Source organism: Diceros bicornis, chromosome 16 (genome assembly GCF_020826845.1).
Source record: "Diceros bicornis minor isolate mBicDic1 chromosome 16, mDicBic1.mat.cur, whole genome shotgun sequence".
Taxonomy (NCBI): domain Eukaryota; kingdom Metazoa; phylum Chordata; class Mammalia; order Perissodactyla; family Rhinocerotidae; genus Diceros; species Diceros bicornis.
The window spans coordinates 63,543,322-63,559,471 of record NC_080755.1 but is presented as its reverse complement, the minus strand read 5'-3'; the positions used below and the strand labels follow the sequence as shown (position 1 = coordinate 63,559,471).

The window sequence follows — 16,150 nt, the reverse complement described above, 5'->3', positions numbered from 1 at the left end:
ACTTATTAAAATCTTAAAGTTAAATATGAAGAAAATTATAAAATAAAGCTATAAATTGCTACCAATTAAAAACTTAGAAGTAAAGACGAATTACAGTTCACTAAGTTGAAAAAAAGGTACAGAGGCCTCACAGAAACATTTAAAATAATATTTAATAGCACTTTAAATTTTATCTCCCCTGTGTAGATATAACAGATGTGTCCACATACACATTTCACCCATGAGCTGGTTCAAGGGCTTGCACAGGACTCATGGCTGGTCCTCTGATTGACACCTTTCTCTCCTTTAACCACCACTCCTTCACACACACAGTCAAAGAAATCATCAAGTCTTAATCAGTTTTTAATTCCACTAGATATACTGGCTGGTCAGCACTTGAAACCTGGCTATTTAATTTTAATTAATGTAAATTTAAATTTAAAAATTGAGGGCCAGCCCAGTGGCGTAGTGGTTAAGTTCGCACGCTCCACTTTGGCAGCCCCGGGTTTGCAGGTTCAGGTCCCAGGCACGGACCTACACACCGCTTATCAAGCCATGCTGTGGCAGGGGTCCCACGTATAAAGTAGAGGAAGATGGGCATGGATGTCAGCCCAGGGCCAATCTTCCTCAGCAAAAAGAGGAGGATTGGCAACAGATGTTAGCTCAGTGACAATCTTCCTCACCAAAAAAAAAAAAAAAAAAAAAAATTGATACTGGATTCACCTACTGAAAAAATGTTTAAGTCTGTTTGGAACAGCTTGAGAATGTGAATCTACTTTTTGAAGTGTAAATTTTATCTAGTCTAAATATAGATTATGGATTTCAGATGAAAGTTTAGCTTCTGAATTGAGATGTGTTAGAAGTGTAAAATACACACCAAATTTCAAACTCCTAGAACAAAAAAAATATCGCTAATAATGTTATGTTGATTTCATGTTGAAATGATAATCATTTGGATGTATTTGGTTAAACTACTTAAAAGAATACTTTCAACTGTTACTTTTTCCTTTTTTTAATATGGTTCCCAGGAAACCTGAAATGACATGTGTAGCTCGCATCACGTCTATCGGACAGCGGTGAACTGAAGAAAACCTCAGCATCTCTTCCCCCAAAACAGTTATAATAGACACTGATACTCTTCTCAATAAACAATTTTCCTGAGAAATTTTACATATAGCATGGATTAATTTTACATCTGTTCAATAATTCTACCAGTGTTTTTATAAAAGTTTTATAAGTATACTGACTTACACAGAAAATGAAGGATGAAATATCTTGGTTTAAAATTACTCTATATCAATTCAGCTAGCAACAAAATGATATCTGTCCTGAAAATCAGAACGTTTAGACATTTCTCCTATATTCCCTAAGCCTATTTATATGTCCTTAACCATAACTGCAGTAACATTTAACTGAATGCATGCACATCTCATCCAATGGTGCTTCATCTGCCACCACAGCCCAGGGTAGCAGTTAGAAGAAGCCAGATGGACTTCAATCCCAATCCAGGTTTTGCCATATTTCACTCCCTACCTGTAAAACCCCCTGAGCACAATCAGGAGAGTAATACCACCAAACAAGCAGGGTTAATTGTGAGGATTAAGGAAGACAAAGCACACGCAAAGTACTTAGCAGGGTGCTCAATAACCAGTTGCTTTTATCATTATTATGATAGGACTGCCCAAACTCCTCACTCACAAAGATAAAAGAAGTGCACACAAACGGTTCCCATCAAGATCTCATAACCCGTAAAAAGACAAACCCATAGCATACATAAAACAACTCATGGTTCGCAGAGTTAGTGAATTTAACATAAAGACATCATTTAACAGACTGTACCAGGTAGAATCTGATTTACTCTATGAAAAAGAAGACCACATACACAGCAGAGTAAAAACGTTGGAGTTGAGAAAGATATTTGTCTCTTTTAGCCATCTGTTCTTAAAATAAATCCCATCTACAACACCCCAATCAAGTGATCACCCAGGGTCACCTTGAATAACTCTTTGTTCTCAGTTTCTAAACTGCTGGTTAAGTCACTTAAATTGCTATAGACAACTGATTGGACTGAACTGACAAACAAAAACTCACTTTCCTCATGATGGCAGGTTTTGCTTTTATTTGAGACAATATATGCTCTTCATATTACATAAGGCTAAAGAAAATAGCTCAATCTCTTCAAATTTGATACTGGAATATTCTACATCATGGAAACATACAAACATCCACACATAAGCATATCCGAAAACTTCCAGATTCATTATGAAAACAGAATTGTTCATTAAATTCAATGATGAGTACTTTAATTGTATAGCAATGTCAAAGAGTGGTTCACGTGGAGACAGAAACACAAAGCAAAGCCCTCATCTGGATTAAAACACACGTATGATTAATTATCTCACTAACTTGACATATCTGTCTAGACTGACCACGCGAGGCAGAAGGAAAGTACCACCACAATCAAGATCAGGAACACAACCATCACCCCTAAAGGTTTCCTCATACTCCTTTCTCTCCTGGTCATCCTGTCCTCAGGCAAACACTCATCTGCTCTCTGTCACTACATATGAGTTACATTTTCCAGAAATTTATATCCATGGAAACACATACTACGTGTTCTCTTTTGTCTGGCCTCTTTCTCACAGCATTATTTTGTGACAAATTCAAGTTGCTCCAGGTGTAAATATTTCATTTATTTTTATCACTGAGTAGTAGAGTAGTATTCCATTATATGACTGTACCACAGTCTGTTTATCCATTCTTCCACTAAAGGGCATTCCAGTTGCTTTCATATTGGGGTATTACAAATAGAGCTGCCATGAATCTTCATGTGCAAGTCTTTGCTTAGACACATATTTCCTTTTCTCTTGTGCAAGTATCTAGGAGTGGAATGGCTGGATCATATGGCAGGTACATACTAATTTTGTAAGAAACTGTCCACCTGTTTTCCAAAGTGGTTTGATCATTTTACATTCCTACCAGCTGTGTAAGAGAGTGCCTGTTGGTGTGGGCAGTGCTTTAAATCTGTATTTCTCTAATGATGTTGAGGATCTTTTCATGTGCTTATTTGCCATATATTTATATTCTTTGGTGAAGTGCCTGTTTGAATCTTTGACCCTTTTTTTAATTGGTTGTTTTCTAAATTGTGTTTTGAGACTTCTTTATATATTACAAACACAAATCCTTTATAAGATTTGTGATTTACACATATTTTTTCCTTGTCCGTGGTTTGTCTTTCCATTCTCTTCAGTGTCTTTTGAAAAGAAGTCATTCATTTATAAAGTTTTCATTTATCAATTTATATTTTTTCAAGTTATGATTTTTTTCATTTATGAATCAGGCTTTTGATATGGTATCTAAGAAATCTTCGATAATTCACGGTCACAAAGATTTTCCTCCTAAATTTTCTTCTAGAATATACAGTTTTAAGTTTTATATTTAGATTACGATCATTTTGAGTTAATTTTTGTATATGGTATGATATATGGATCAAAGTTCATTTTTACTGCATACGGACAGCCAACTGTTCCAGCACCATATATTACAAAGATTAAACTGCCTTTGCTCCTTTGTCAAAAAACAATTGACCATGTCAGTGTGGGTCTGCTCTGTCATCTCTGTTCCATTCCATCGATATATTTATCTACCTTGATGCCAATACCAGAATGACTCGATTACTATAGCTTTATAAGTCATGAAGTCAAGTAGAATAAGTCCTCAAGTTTAATAATAAGAATAATAAGAATAAGTCTCCAAGTTGTTTATTTCAGACCAATGCATTTCCATATGAATTTTAAAATCAGCTTGTCAATTTCTTTAAAAAAAAAAAAAAAGCCTGATGGGATTTGAAGTGATCAATGTGAGAGGAAATGAAATCTTAACAATATTGAGTCTCCTGATCCATGAACATGGTATATCACTCTATTTAGGTCTTCTTTAATTTCTCTTAGCAGTATTTTGAAGTTTCCAATGTAGAGGTTTTACAAATCCTTTGCTCGCTTTATCTCTAAATATTGTCATCTTGGTCAAAAACAATTGAGAAATATATGCATAGATCTCTTCTGTTCCATATGACAATACAATACTATCATGATTATTGGAGTTATATAATAAGACTTCAAGTTAGGTAGTATAAATCTCCCAGTTTTAACATAATGAATCCAAGTGGTCAATTTAAAGATTTTTTTTAATTAATAAAATTCACAAATATATTCTGTAGTCTTCTTATTCCATTCAACATAAGTGTTTGAAAATCTGTTGGCATCATAACTCATTGCTACCTTGTTTATTCTAACAGCCTTGCAAGATACCTTTAATTTATCCATTTTTCGTGGATGTAGCAGGAATCTGGAGGGGGTAAAAGAGTGACATTATGGACTTACTGTCTGAGTGAGTGGTATAAATTAAAGGTCATGTAAGCTCTTCAAAGTTAATTTCATTGGTTCAGAGGCTTAACATAGCACTTAAAAAACATAGCAAGTGTAGCTTACTTCATTTAACCTTTTATGGCACACATTTTAATTTAACACATGTTTATGTGACACAATTTAAACTTAAAAAAACACTTTTAAAGAAATGTCATTTATATTCTCTATAATTCTAATAATTTGAAATTCATATTAAGCTAGCATTATATTGCAATAAACTATAAATTGTCATTTCATATTTAACTTGATAATGCAATAGATTAAATTGTGTAATATTAAGAAATTCTGAGTTATATACAGGCTGACAGAGAAAAAATATAATGCTACCAAAATATGCTACATAAAATACTATGCTATAACCACTAAGTAAGGAAGGCTCAAGCATGTCTAGGCTCTTGATAGGAGAAGAACTCCATGTCAACTTATACAAACTACAGTTTATTCAGATTTGTACATAAGTTAATAATTAACAAAATAGTTAATAAAAGAATATTAATTTTGTTACATGTTCAACACTGTTGTTTGAATATGTTGTGTTTTTTTTTTAAATCCAGAAAGATAATTTTTTCAGGTAATTTCCTTAGGAAAATGTACTTCAGAAATACAGAAGTACTTTCTTGTTTGTTAATCTCAATATATAGCTAAAAAAATCCACTCAACTTCCAGGTTATAAAATTTGAAAGGAAATCTTACAAATTTTAAATAAGAATTTCAGTTTGCTAATATTTGTTAATGCTTAAAATGAGATAGGTACCGTATGAAGAGGTATATACACTTGTCAAGGAAAAATTTTTGACAGACTGATCAAATTGATTTGGTGCATCGGGAACAATACTTCTGAAAATCCTTGTCTTTCTAAAGCCAGAGGATGAATAAATCTACAAGTAAGATATTAACTACTAAGAACAATGCTATCTTTAAGTCAAAAGGGCTACCTGTATAATCCTACTCAAAAATGCAGAACAAAGGTGAAAGTTCCTTTCCTCCTGATTTTTCCTTACGTGACATAACAAGTACATATTAGTTTAAATTGTGTTGCTCTCCATACTTTCATTTATGAGCAATAGTCTTGGCCAAAATAACAGTTAAGGAATATTCTGCATCTTAGGTCCCTCTGATAGAAAAGTAAAAGAAAGCCAGAGCAGGGACACCAGAATGGCTATCGACATGGAGTGGTACCCTTTCTGTGTCAACAATCTGTCAGACAGGCTGAACACTTCTCATGGAAACTCACACCTCGCATTCCTTTGGGCAAGCTGGTGGTTATTACGCTGGCCAAGACTCTTCAACTACACGTGAGGATTTGCTCCTGTGCCCTTGAATCAAGGGTCTCTGACAGGTGATAAAAGTAAATCTTGGGATGGAAGATGTCTTGTGTCAGCCCCCAGACAGTCCATATTGCAGTAGGGAATGATTTACGCCATTTGGAACACTTTTGATACCTATCCCTTTCCAAGCTGATTGTAATTTGCGTGGGCACTCTGGTAAAAAGGTAAACCATGTCAAAGAGGAATATATCAGAGAAATACATATTTCAAATGCACCATACAATTCTGGCCTTGAAAACAAAAAATTCTGTGTTGCTTAAATATTATAAATCCAGCATAAAAGCTAAGGGCCTAGACTGAGCTGTACTAAGCTGTTTGGTTGAAGCAAATAGTCTTAAGAACTGACTTTGGTATTAAAGAATCATGTTTGATTTGTGCCACAGAGGCAGATAAATGCCAAAAAGACTGATGCTTCTGTCTGTGAGACATTGTCCTATATGGTATAAAGTTAATAGCAAAGTAATAAGGAGCCTCTGGACCTGACATAAAATATAAAGTTGTGCCTGCTCGATGCAAGCTTTGTGATCGATCACCTGTAAACGCCTGTGATCACAGCACTACTGTCCCCACTGCACTGGGAAGAGGCAGCTCTGCCATGCTGGCAAAGGTGCACACAGGAGGGTCTGCTGGCCCCAGGGCCACACCAGCGTGTGACCAGGTGAGCCACAATGACATGTGAATGGTAACAACTCGGGCATCAATAAACTGAAAACATTAAGAATAAAAAACCCCACATGAACACACTTTACTATAGACATATTTCCAACTCCCCCAAGACAGCTGCCAAGGATGACTGCCATCCACTGGGCCTCTTCTGCCATCTCTTACGCTGAATCTTTATGTCACTAGATTAGAAAACGTGATCATGGGTTGCTACTGTAAACTCAAAACGGACTTTTATCTTTATAAAGTTAAGTTTGTGTTTCCAACATTATGTTAAACATTGGAAATTTCTCATTGACTCAATAATAACTCTTACCTCATATGGAAATCTGAATCATATAAACGCAAAGAATGGCTAGCATTAATTTTCACCTCAAAGGAATGGCTAGCATTGATTTTCACTGACCTTACAAATACCGTAACAGGCATTAAAGCTACCTGTAGCTAACCGTTAAATATATCAAGAATCAAAATGTACCACAATCAACATATTTCATGTATCTTAATTTCATGCCATTTTGAGTATAAACTGCCAAACTCAACCATTCTCACGGTACCCAAAGAAAAGTCCAATATTTAGTTACAAATTGTGTTAACACATGATTTATCACATAAACTAGATCACTTTTGAGAGTAAAAAGTGGTTCTATTAATAATCAGAAGGAACAATGCAGTAACAGCACTGTGCCAGGCACGTATAATTTAGAATTATTAAAATAATTACTTATAAGATCTATTATACAAACCAAGTAGGTAATCAATTTTAATAAAAGTTTAAAACTTTTCATCCATAACAGTTCCTAACCCAGATATATATATGTTATTTTGTTGAATCACCAAGAATGCACGTCATGAAAACAATCCTCTTCAATGTCCACATCTACTTATCTTGCCCTCCTTGTTGCTATCCATTCTTAATAGCAAAAATAATTGCAACAGCGATGACCTAAAACACATCTACTTGTTCCAACTTGCAGAGGATTGCTGGCTAGAGAGTTAGGTAGTCAGGTAGGCCGAGAGAGATGGGAAGGGAGGGCCGTAGACAAGTACCTGGCAGCTAAGGAGAAAGGGGGTGAGTATGCACGCAGGTGGGGAGGGGCTGGCCTAGAGGAAAAGGCAAGCCTGAGAGGGACACGGACTCCCCAGCTTCACCTAGGACGCCCACGGCTGTCTTGCCTACAGAGAAAAGAGCCTGATGTATCTGAGCTTTGGAGGACAAACTCTTTTTTCCTTCCTACTTAACATGAATTTACAGAGGACACCTGATCCATAAAACATGCAGTAGGCCTACTTTTTAAATATATAAAAACAGACGAATTAAAATCTTATGTATTTTAGATAGACCCCCAAGTACATGGATTTTATAAAAACTGAAAAAGACAAGCAATCGAGGGCCAAGAGTGGATGCTGGGGTGCCTGCCTGGACCAGCTTTCCCCTGCCGAGCAGGCCGAGGGCCAGGTGGCCATACTGACCTGTGTGCTGCCGGCGGTGTTTGGTGAGGGCGTGCCGCGTCCCGCCAGCAAAGCCACAGAGGTCGCACAGGAACGACTTCTCGCCTGTTGCAACAATAAACAGATGAGGGACTGCGGAGGTCACAGATCATTAAAACATATCTATCAAGGCTTTCAGGGTTACTAATTCCTCCAATCAAATGTTTCCATGTAAATATGTCAAATGGGAATGAAATTACCACTGCGGTTTATTGACTGTGATAAAATCTGAAAAGCACCACTGAACATAATTACATACTTGTCAGACCCATAAAAATTAGCTTTATTATCAATGGAATGGTTTTGTACAACTTCATTTCTGGTAGATGTCTTCCAGATGGGGCTGCTTTATGCACTTGAACAGTTTTTATGCATATCCTGATTTTTTACAATTCCCATACATCTGGCCTTTCTGAGCTGAGTAAAGATTGCTTGGAATAGTTAATATACAGTATATATATGATTCTGCTTAAATAAAACATATTGAATTTTCTAACAACTGAAGCATATTGAATTGGTTTTACATGATTCTATCAGGGTCTTCTTTAATAACTCTTACTTAATAATATGAATTAAATTGTTTCCTTGAACATACTGAAAATCCCAAGTAACAATAAAATCTACTTTACTCAGTACCAATAGCAATTCAATACTGTTTATGTTTCTCAAATTTTTGTGGCATAAAAAATGAAGTCTAGGGATTGCTAAATAAATTGTACAATAACTCCTGTTATTTATCTTTAATGATAACTCTGGACTGGAAACCTCTGCAACAATTAGAGACAGGTTTAGCAGACTTCGTATTTGTTAAAAGTGTGTAAATGCTTAGTTTTTCAGCATTTTCACACAAGCTAACAGTTTGCCCAACAGTTTATAAATGCAATCTATCTTTCTACTGTAGCATATTTAGGCAATAAATGCTGGCAAGCGAGGCAGTTTATCCCATAAGGCTCATGAAGAAGGGCAAAAAAAAAAACCCAAAAATGCTAACCTCGGAAAGACACAGAGAAATTATAAAATACTTTTCCAGAAATAAAATAAATCATTTGTATCTATCTTTATCTACTTTATTCATTTAGATGTTTAATGCAACAACAAGTCTTTCAAGGGTTTTGCCCGAGTCAGCCAGCTTTGTTCTAAAACTTTTTGGTATATCATAATAGAAATTTAGCTTGAGGTATTTTTGAAACGGTAATTGCCTTTTTTTTTTTTTTTTTTTTTTTTGGTGAGGAGATCAGCCCTGAGCTAACATCCGCCAATCCTCCTCTTTTTTTGCTGAGGAAGACGGCCCTGGGCTAACATCTGTGCCTATCTTCCTCCACTTTATATGGGACGCCGCCACAGCATGGCTTACCAAGCAGTGCGTCGGTGCACGCCCGGGATCCGAACCAGCGAACCCCGGGCCGCCGCAGCGGAGCGCGCGCACTTAACCGCTTGCGCCACCGGGCCGGCCCCGGTAATTGCCTTTTTAAGGTTAGAAAAAATAGTAAATATAGGAAGGCAGAACAACTTCAGTAATCAAAAAGTGTCTTCCGTTACTTAAAAGCACTACTAGCTTTTCTAATTTAAATGAACGTGTATTAATTAAGAGAGTTTTAACCAAATTATATTCAATCTTATTTCCCAATGGTATGTTAAAATGTTCATTATTATCATCTGTAAATAAAGTTGAATTTAAATATTTTTCCTATCTTTACTTTCCTATTTTGCGGTTAAGTTTATTCCTTGGCATCATTACTCCAGTATAGAAAAAAGAATAGAGTAGATGGGCTGTGAAGAATAAAGTTTAATTATAATCACTCATTTAATTATTTAATCAATTTGAAATATAAATCTAACTAGCTATATTATCAATTAAATAACACTGAAAATAGACTTTTTTTAAATCCCAAAAGATAATTTGCTCGTTAATATTAACATACTATTCTATGTTGAGGCAAAATTGTTTTCTACGATTTATTCACCACCACAGTCTTGTGGACATTAACCCCTTGTGCATGCATGGGAATGCGTGTGTGTGCCAGCTCACACACATGCACACCACAAGCACACACGCACACGCATTTGGTGGTGTGGCAGTGGGAAGGTGGTGCTGGGCCATTCAACTAAAAATCTCTCATCAGGAAAGAGTATTCTTATTACTTTGGATTCAAGAAAAGTATGATCCCTTTCTCTCATTTACCAACTTCTTTTGCAACCTACATCTTTGTTGTAAGATAAAAACACTAACAAAGAGAAAATCCTCATGAGATTTATACTCTTTACAGGTATATAAGCTTCATGTATATATTAAGTGTTCTTTCCTTTCCTACTTTAAGATATGTATAGCTACAAAGACAAAATTATTAATTTTCCATGTGATTTGGTTCTAGATACATTAGTGACCTTGATTTTTTGATGTGTAGGATTTTACTTAGGATGCTAGTCTGCAATGCACTGTACGTCATATTTACCTTGGTGGCTTGATTTGTTTTTCATTCTAAATTCAATTTGCTCTTGCTTTTTTTTTTTTTGAGGGGGTGGGGGGTTAGGGTTGAATAGTGGGCACCAGAGTATTTTTCAAGAAAAAAATTTTTGAAGAAAAAACTAAATGTAATATTTCACTCAATATAAGGGAGTTCATTTAACATGCCATATTTATATGATAGTAGAAATATAATAGGAGACTTTTCTTAACAACTTGAATTAGTTTCAAGTGTGCCATTTTGCATTCAAATATAGAAAGACACGGAAACCAATCCTTTATTTTCTATTAGAAAACAGCCACTGTCCCCTATCTCTCATTATGGTGCAGACTACAAGACCTAACAACAAAAATCCATATTATTGATCCAGCCAAGTCTCCACAATTATTCTTTAGAAGGAAACGCCGACGATAAATTACATCTGCACTGGCTTTTCATCTGCTGTTCGATATAAGTGATCTCTCAGGGCAGGCTGGAGACCTTAAATCGTCAACGCCCTTGTCAGGGAAGCTAAGGAGGCCTAGGCTTCCCACAAACTGCTTCAGAAGAACTTTTAACCTATAATTTCTAACAATAATATAGGATCCTTGGCAATCAGAAGAACATTTGAGAATGCTGATGAAAATTTATTTTTTTCCTTGAAACAAAATATTTTCTGAGAGGTGTAGAGAGAAAGAAGACCACAAAAATACCAACTAGCTCAAGGTAACACAGCTATCAAGAGACGAGGAGAGTACTCAACGACACACTTGTAGGGAGTTTAGGGGGCCACTGTCCTTAGATAATGAAAAACATATCATAAACAGCGAATATAACAACAGGGTATTAAGCGGATATATATTTATGAAGGTCCAAACTGAGAGTTCTCAGTACAATGCCTAGCACAGATGTACTCTAAATGCTGCTTTTACTATCAATTGGTTTAAATTCCATACAGTCCTTTAAATGTTTTGAAGTAAAATGTATGTGAATTTTTACTTCTTAAATATATATAATTATCTAAAAAATTTACAGTAGCTAAATCTAGATTGGTCTCTGTATTAATTATCAAAAACTCTTGGATGTGACAGTATTCTCCTTTGAGAAAAACATTAATTTGATTAAAAAAATTTTTAATGGCACATAAAACCAAAATTCAATAATGGCCAAAAATATTACGGCACTGGGAGTTTAGATCAGTAACAAAATACAAAGATTAGTTCTCTATGAAAACTTACTGTCCCCAAATGATCTTCTATCAAGATTACATCTAACAGGATACATTTAAACACTTATGCATATACGTACATACACACAACATAAATAAGCTTCTAAATATGAAACTTAATTTGGGTGAAACACATGCATACGCACACGTGCGTGTACATACATACACTAAAATGTCCCTAAGCATCATCGAAAAACAATGAAATGATACTGTACCTTTTAATATTTAATTACCACAATCTAAAAACAAACTCTTCGAACAGGAAATCATTTCTATCGACTACTGCTGGGATAACTAATGCACATGTTCACATAGCCCCCCAGCCTCCCAGGACACAGACATAACATTGCACACCTGTGTGCGTCCTGTAGTGGTCTTTCATGGCGGAGGCCGTGAGGAATGAGTAATGGCACGTGGGCCAGGTACACTTAAATGGCTTTTCTCCCGTGTGGAGTTTCATGTGGTTGTTCAGGGCCCACTTCTCTGTGAAACTTCTATCACATAAGTGGCACGTAAATTTCCTGCATGAAGGAGAGAGAAAACGATGTAAATACCACCCCCACAGTCCACCCAAGGCCCCAGACAGAAGCGTGTTTGAACCCTGGAGTGTGGCGAGTGCACAGACTTCGTGAGGAGAACTGCAGGCCTGGTCTGTCATGTCTGTATAACCAGGCATTGATTTTTCTGTCGAGGGCTGGCACTTCAGCCATTTATTCTCTGCTTTGCGGTTGGGCCCAACGGGTTTGAAAAATTCTGTTACAGTCCAGTCACCCCTGAGGCAAATGTGAGAATAGATTTCACCTGTACAGGCCTACACCACTTATCCAGGGCATGGGCTGTCAGAGCAAAGGCTAAATGAAAAGCTATCCATACTAAACTACTCAGACAACCCCTGCTCTCTGCCAGGCGGAGGCGGCGGGTGCTGCTGGCTGCCTTCAGAGCCCAGCCCCACCCAGAACAGCACCGCTCCTGCAATGCACCCAACTGCCCCACCACAGTGCTCCCAGGGGAAAAGGAAAACACCAGAGCCATTTCCTGAACAAGATGTCCTTCTGTGTTACCATATGGTACCTAAGAAGTGTCTGTTGATAAGAATAAAAAGAGTATAACTATAACTTTTAATAAAACACGTTTTCGAGAAAAATAAACCTCAATTATTTCCTGTATGAAAAAAAAACCTGAAAATAACAAATCAGTAAGTATTCACACTAGAAAATATTTCAGCCCCACAGTTCACAAAGATCTTTTAATATCTTTAATAATCAAGGCAATATGAACCATAAACAAAAAACTTTAATACTTCCTCTGGTTGATCTTTTGTCTCTTTCAAAGCACTTGCATTCATGAAATCATCAATGAAATTTACTTTTTATGTCTAGGACAATTTACTTTAAAGCAATCCTTGTGACTAATAAAGTAGTGTCCAGCTAATTAATTCAGGATAATGAACAGTCAAATAAAAGCAAATTAAAACCCAATATTCAAAATTAAAATATTTTCATAAGTTGATAAGTACTATGCCACAAAAGAGAGAGACTATAGCAGCTCGATTTGACTATCATAAATTGGCCTCACTTTTAGGAAGTTAATACAATTAAAAAAAAAAATAGAGATTATAATATGTGTGTTTTAAATTATGATACAAATAAGACGATATAAAAAGAGTGTATTCTTTCCATAAAGGCTTTAACTATGATTTTACAAATTTCCTTAGCCCCATAAAGGTGGAAAAGAAATCCCAAAATCCAAATAATTAACTTTCTCATTTTGAGGCAAATGTGAATTACTTTAACTAATCATCAGACTTTCACAAATTCTTAAGAATCAAATTATGAAATTACCCTTTAAAAGAATCCCTCTTCATTTGTTATATATAGTTCTATTTTTATAAAATCAGATCTTAAAAGCAACAGAAGCAACAGTTGCTAAATATTTAAGAAATGTCATAAAATATCTTAAGCGCTTCATTAATATTAAAACTGTCAATTAATATATCTATATAATGTATGTGTAGAGACACTATATTTATACCCATTAACACAGACTGACTCTGAAATTAGTATATCATTTGATCATTGCTTACTGGCACTAGAGAATGACAAATATAACTAAATACTTCGAAATGCACTGTAAAAAAAATATCATGTCCGTATATCTCTTTGACAGGTCTTCATGCATTTAACATTTCAAAACCATGACAGGGATCTTATTTCCAAGATAAATTCCCCTATCTACTTATTTCTTCATGTATTTATTGTGGATCTAACCTTCTCCTACAAGAAATAAATAAGAAGGTTAAGTAGACGCTATCTTTTAACAAATAGTTTCTCCAGACTGTATTACAACTTTATGAATGACAAAATAAATCCCTCATTTTTAAATCTACCATGATGTACATTTAACAAAATTACATCTATGAAACCTCAATATATGTACTCTATTATTCACATGTAATAAAAATGTTAAACTAGAGCTTAGTGCCTGTCATGAAATGACAAAAGCCAGATAACAAAGAACTAAGGCCGCCACTTGACTTTCAGAAAACCTCACGTGTTTTACAATTGGCTTTATGAAAATAAGTTTATGTACTGGTACTTGGAAAAGAACCTGAAACATTACCAATGAAAAGTGTCCTTTAAAGATTAAGACCTACTCATCAATGGGGCATTTCCTGGAACTACACAAACTCCAAGTCTCAAATATTATAAAATATTTGCCTTCATGAACAAGTCAGTAAGGACAACATCCACCCAAGGGAGCCGGCTCTCCCTGGGGCCTTCAGGGAGCCCACCCAGAGGTGTCTCCGGGACGAATCTGAGCTAAAATGTGCAGTTCTGCTCCACCCTGTGAACCCAACAAGGAAAGGTATCTGTGTGTTCTGAATGTACTTTAAAAAAGACCTGAACACCCACTATACCAAAAACACTGTTCTAGACAGTGGAAACAAAGGAAAAAGAGTAAGATTTGGCTCTCAAGAAAATCACAGGCTACTAAAGAAGAAAAATCATTCACAAAAATAACCTCAATGCCAGAAAAAAAAAGTGTAAAATGCCATCATAAATTTAAAAGAAGAAGCAATTAATGGGGCGGGGCAGATTAAAGTAGGCTTCCCAGAGGTGGTATTTAATTTCGACGTTAAGACAGGTGGCAAATGGAAATGCAGAGGAGCAGGCAGGTCTCGGGTGAGAGGAGGTGCACGGCAAGGGTCCCGCGGAGGAAGCGCAGCCCTGACAGCCCACGTCAACCATGACTGTTACAGAGCCCGCCACCCCTCAACTGGGGGATGGCCGTCCGGCTCCCCAGGGCTGAGAGGAAGCCCTGAGCCCTACAGGAAGCTGCACTAAATGCTTTTCTGTCCCCACGCGGGGGTCTTCCGTGAGAAACTTCTTGCTTAGCTGAATTTAGGATACATTAAAAAGAAGTCTGTTTGGCAGAAGCTTGCTAGTCATCCTTTTACAGCGAAGCGAGGTTTATAGTAGGTCAGGTGAAGGATGTAAAAGACGAGTAAGTGACAATCATGTAAAGATTACAACAGAAAAGGGGAAACACGACAACACACAATAATATGATGGTGTTGGTTCACCTCGTATCCTTAAGGCCCATAAAAGTGCCTGGTACACGGTGTTGTTGTATAAATATTTTGGACCGACTGGAGGAACTGAACTGGTGACTAAGAGTTTCAGGCCTTACTGAATCTCACCAGACCTCAAGTGAGAATGTGGGATCTGTATATGACAGCACCAGGGGTCACTCAGGCTGCCCAGAGCTCCCGATTCTCATACCCTTTGCTCTTCTCTCTTTTCTCGGCATTTGTGTTTATTTTACAAAGTGTTAATATTTCAAACATACAGAAAATGACCGAGTTGCCTACTTAGCACCAAGATTTACGTACCCAGATGATAATATCCATGTTTTCCAAATTTGTTTCAGATCCTTTCTTGGGTATTCTAAACATTTTCAATTAATTTTTTAAATTTTAAACGTTTATAAATTAAATTTTTATAACACAATAGGAGAGGCCATACCAGAGGCATAGCAAATGTGCTAAGGAGAAGGCTACCTCTGGGGGGGAGAGTAGGTGAGCCTCAATACAATTTCCAGCTCTTGCGTAATCTAGCTACTTTACAACAATTAATAAAAAGTTCAAAAGGCCAAATAGTGCAATCAGACTTGTAATGAAAAAAGTTTGTTACCTTCCCTTTCCTCAGCCTTCATGAGATGTTTCTACCAGATATAAAGTAATCTTAAAAGGTTTCAAAAGGGAAAAAAAAATGACAAGCAAAAGAAATCAAAATGATACCAGACTTCTCAACAGCAAGATGGGATTTAGAAGACAATGTAGCAGTGATTTGAACATTTCGTGGGGAATGATTTTGAACATGGAATGTTATACATAACACCTTTAGCAGTCCCTACCAAGAGGTGTTGCCATTACCAAGTTCCTGGGTGCTAGGGATTGAGATGTCTATCATGCTAAAACTCTGGAATAAAGCCCTTTTTCATGTGGGTAACTGTGATATAAAAGTCAGTTCCGAGTTCATCGTTTAGTGTAAATTTATAAGGATTCATAAATTAAATGCTAAGCATTTT

General features: G+C 36.3%; 1 protein-coding gene across 2 annotated transcripts in view; it reads right to left on the bottom strand.

Annotated features, from left to right (window-relative positions):
• Positions 1-16,150, bottom strand: part of ZNF407 (zinc finger protein 407) — a 450,319-nt gene that overhangs the window by 168,995 nt on the left and 265,174 nt on the right. Inside the window, exons 5-6 of one of the 2 annotated variants that reach the window (XM_058557310.1) lie at positions 11,915-12,081; positions 7,871-7,954 (exon numbers count right to left, since the gene is read on the bottom strand). In XM_058557310.1, coding sequence (XP_058413293.1) covers positions 7,871-7,954; positions 11,915-12,081 — 251 coding nt within the window. The remainder of the gene's footprint in view (positions 1-7,870; positions 7,955-11,914; positions 12,082-16,150) is intronic. The other variant, XM_058557311.1, reaches the window with a different exon arrangement.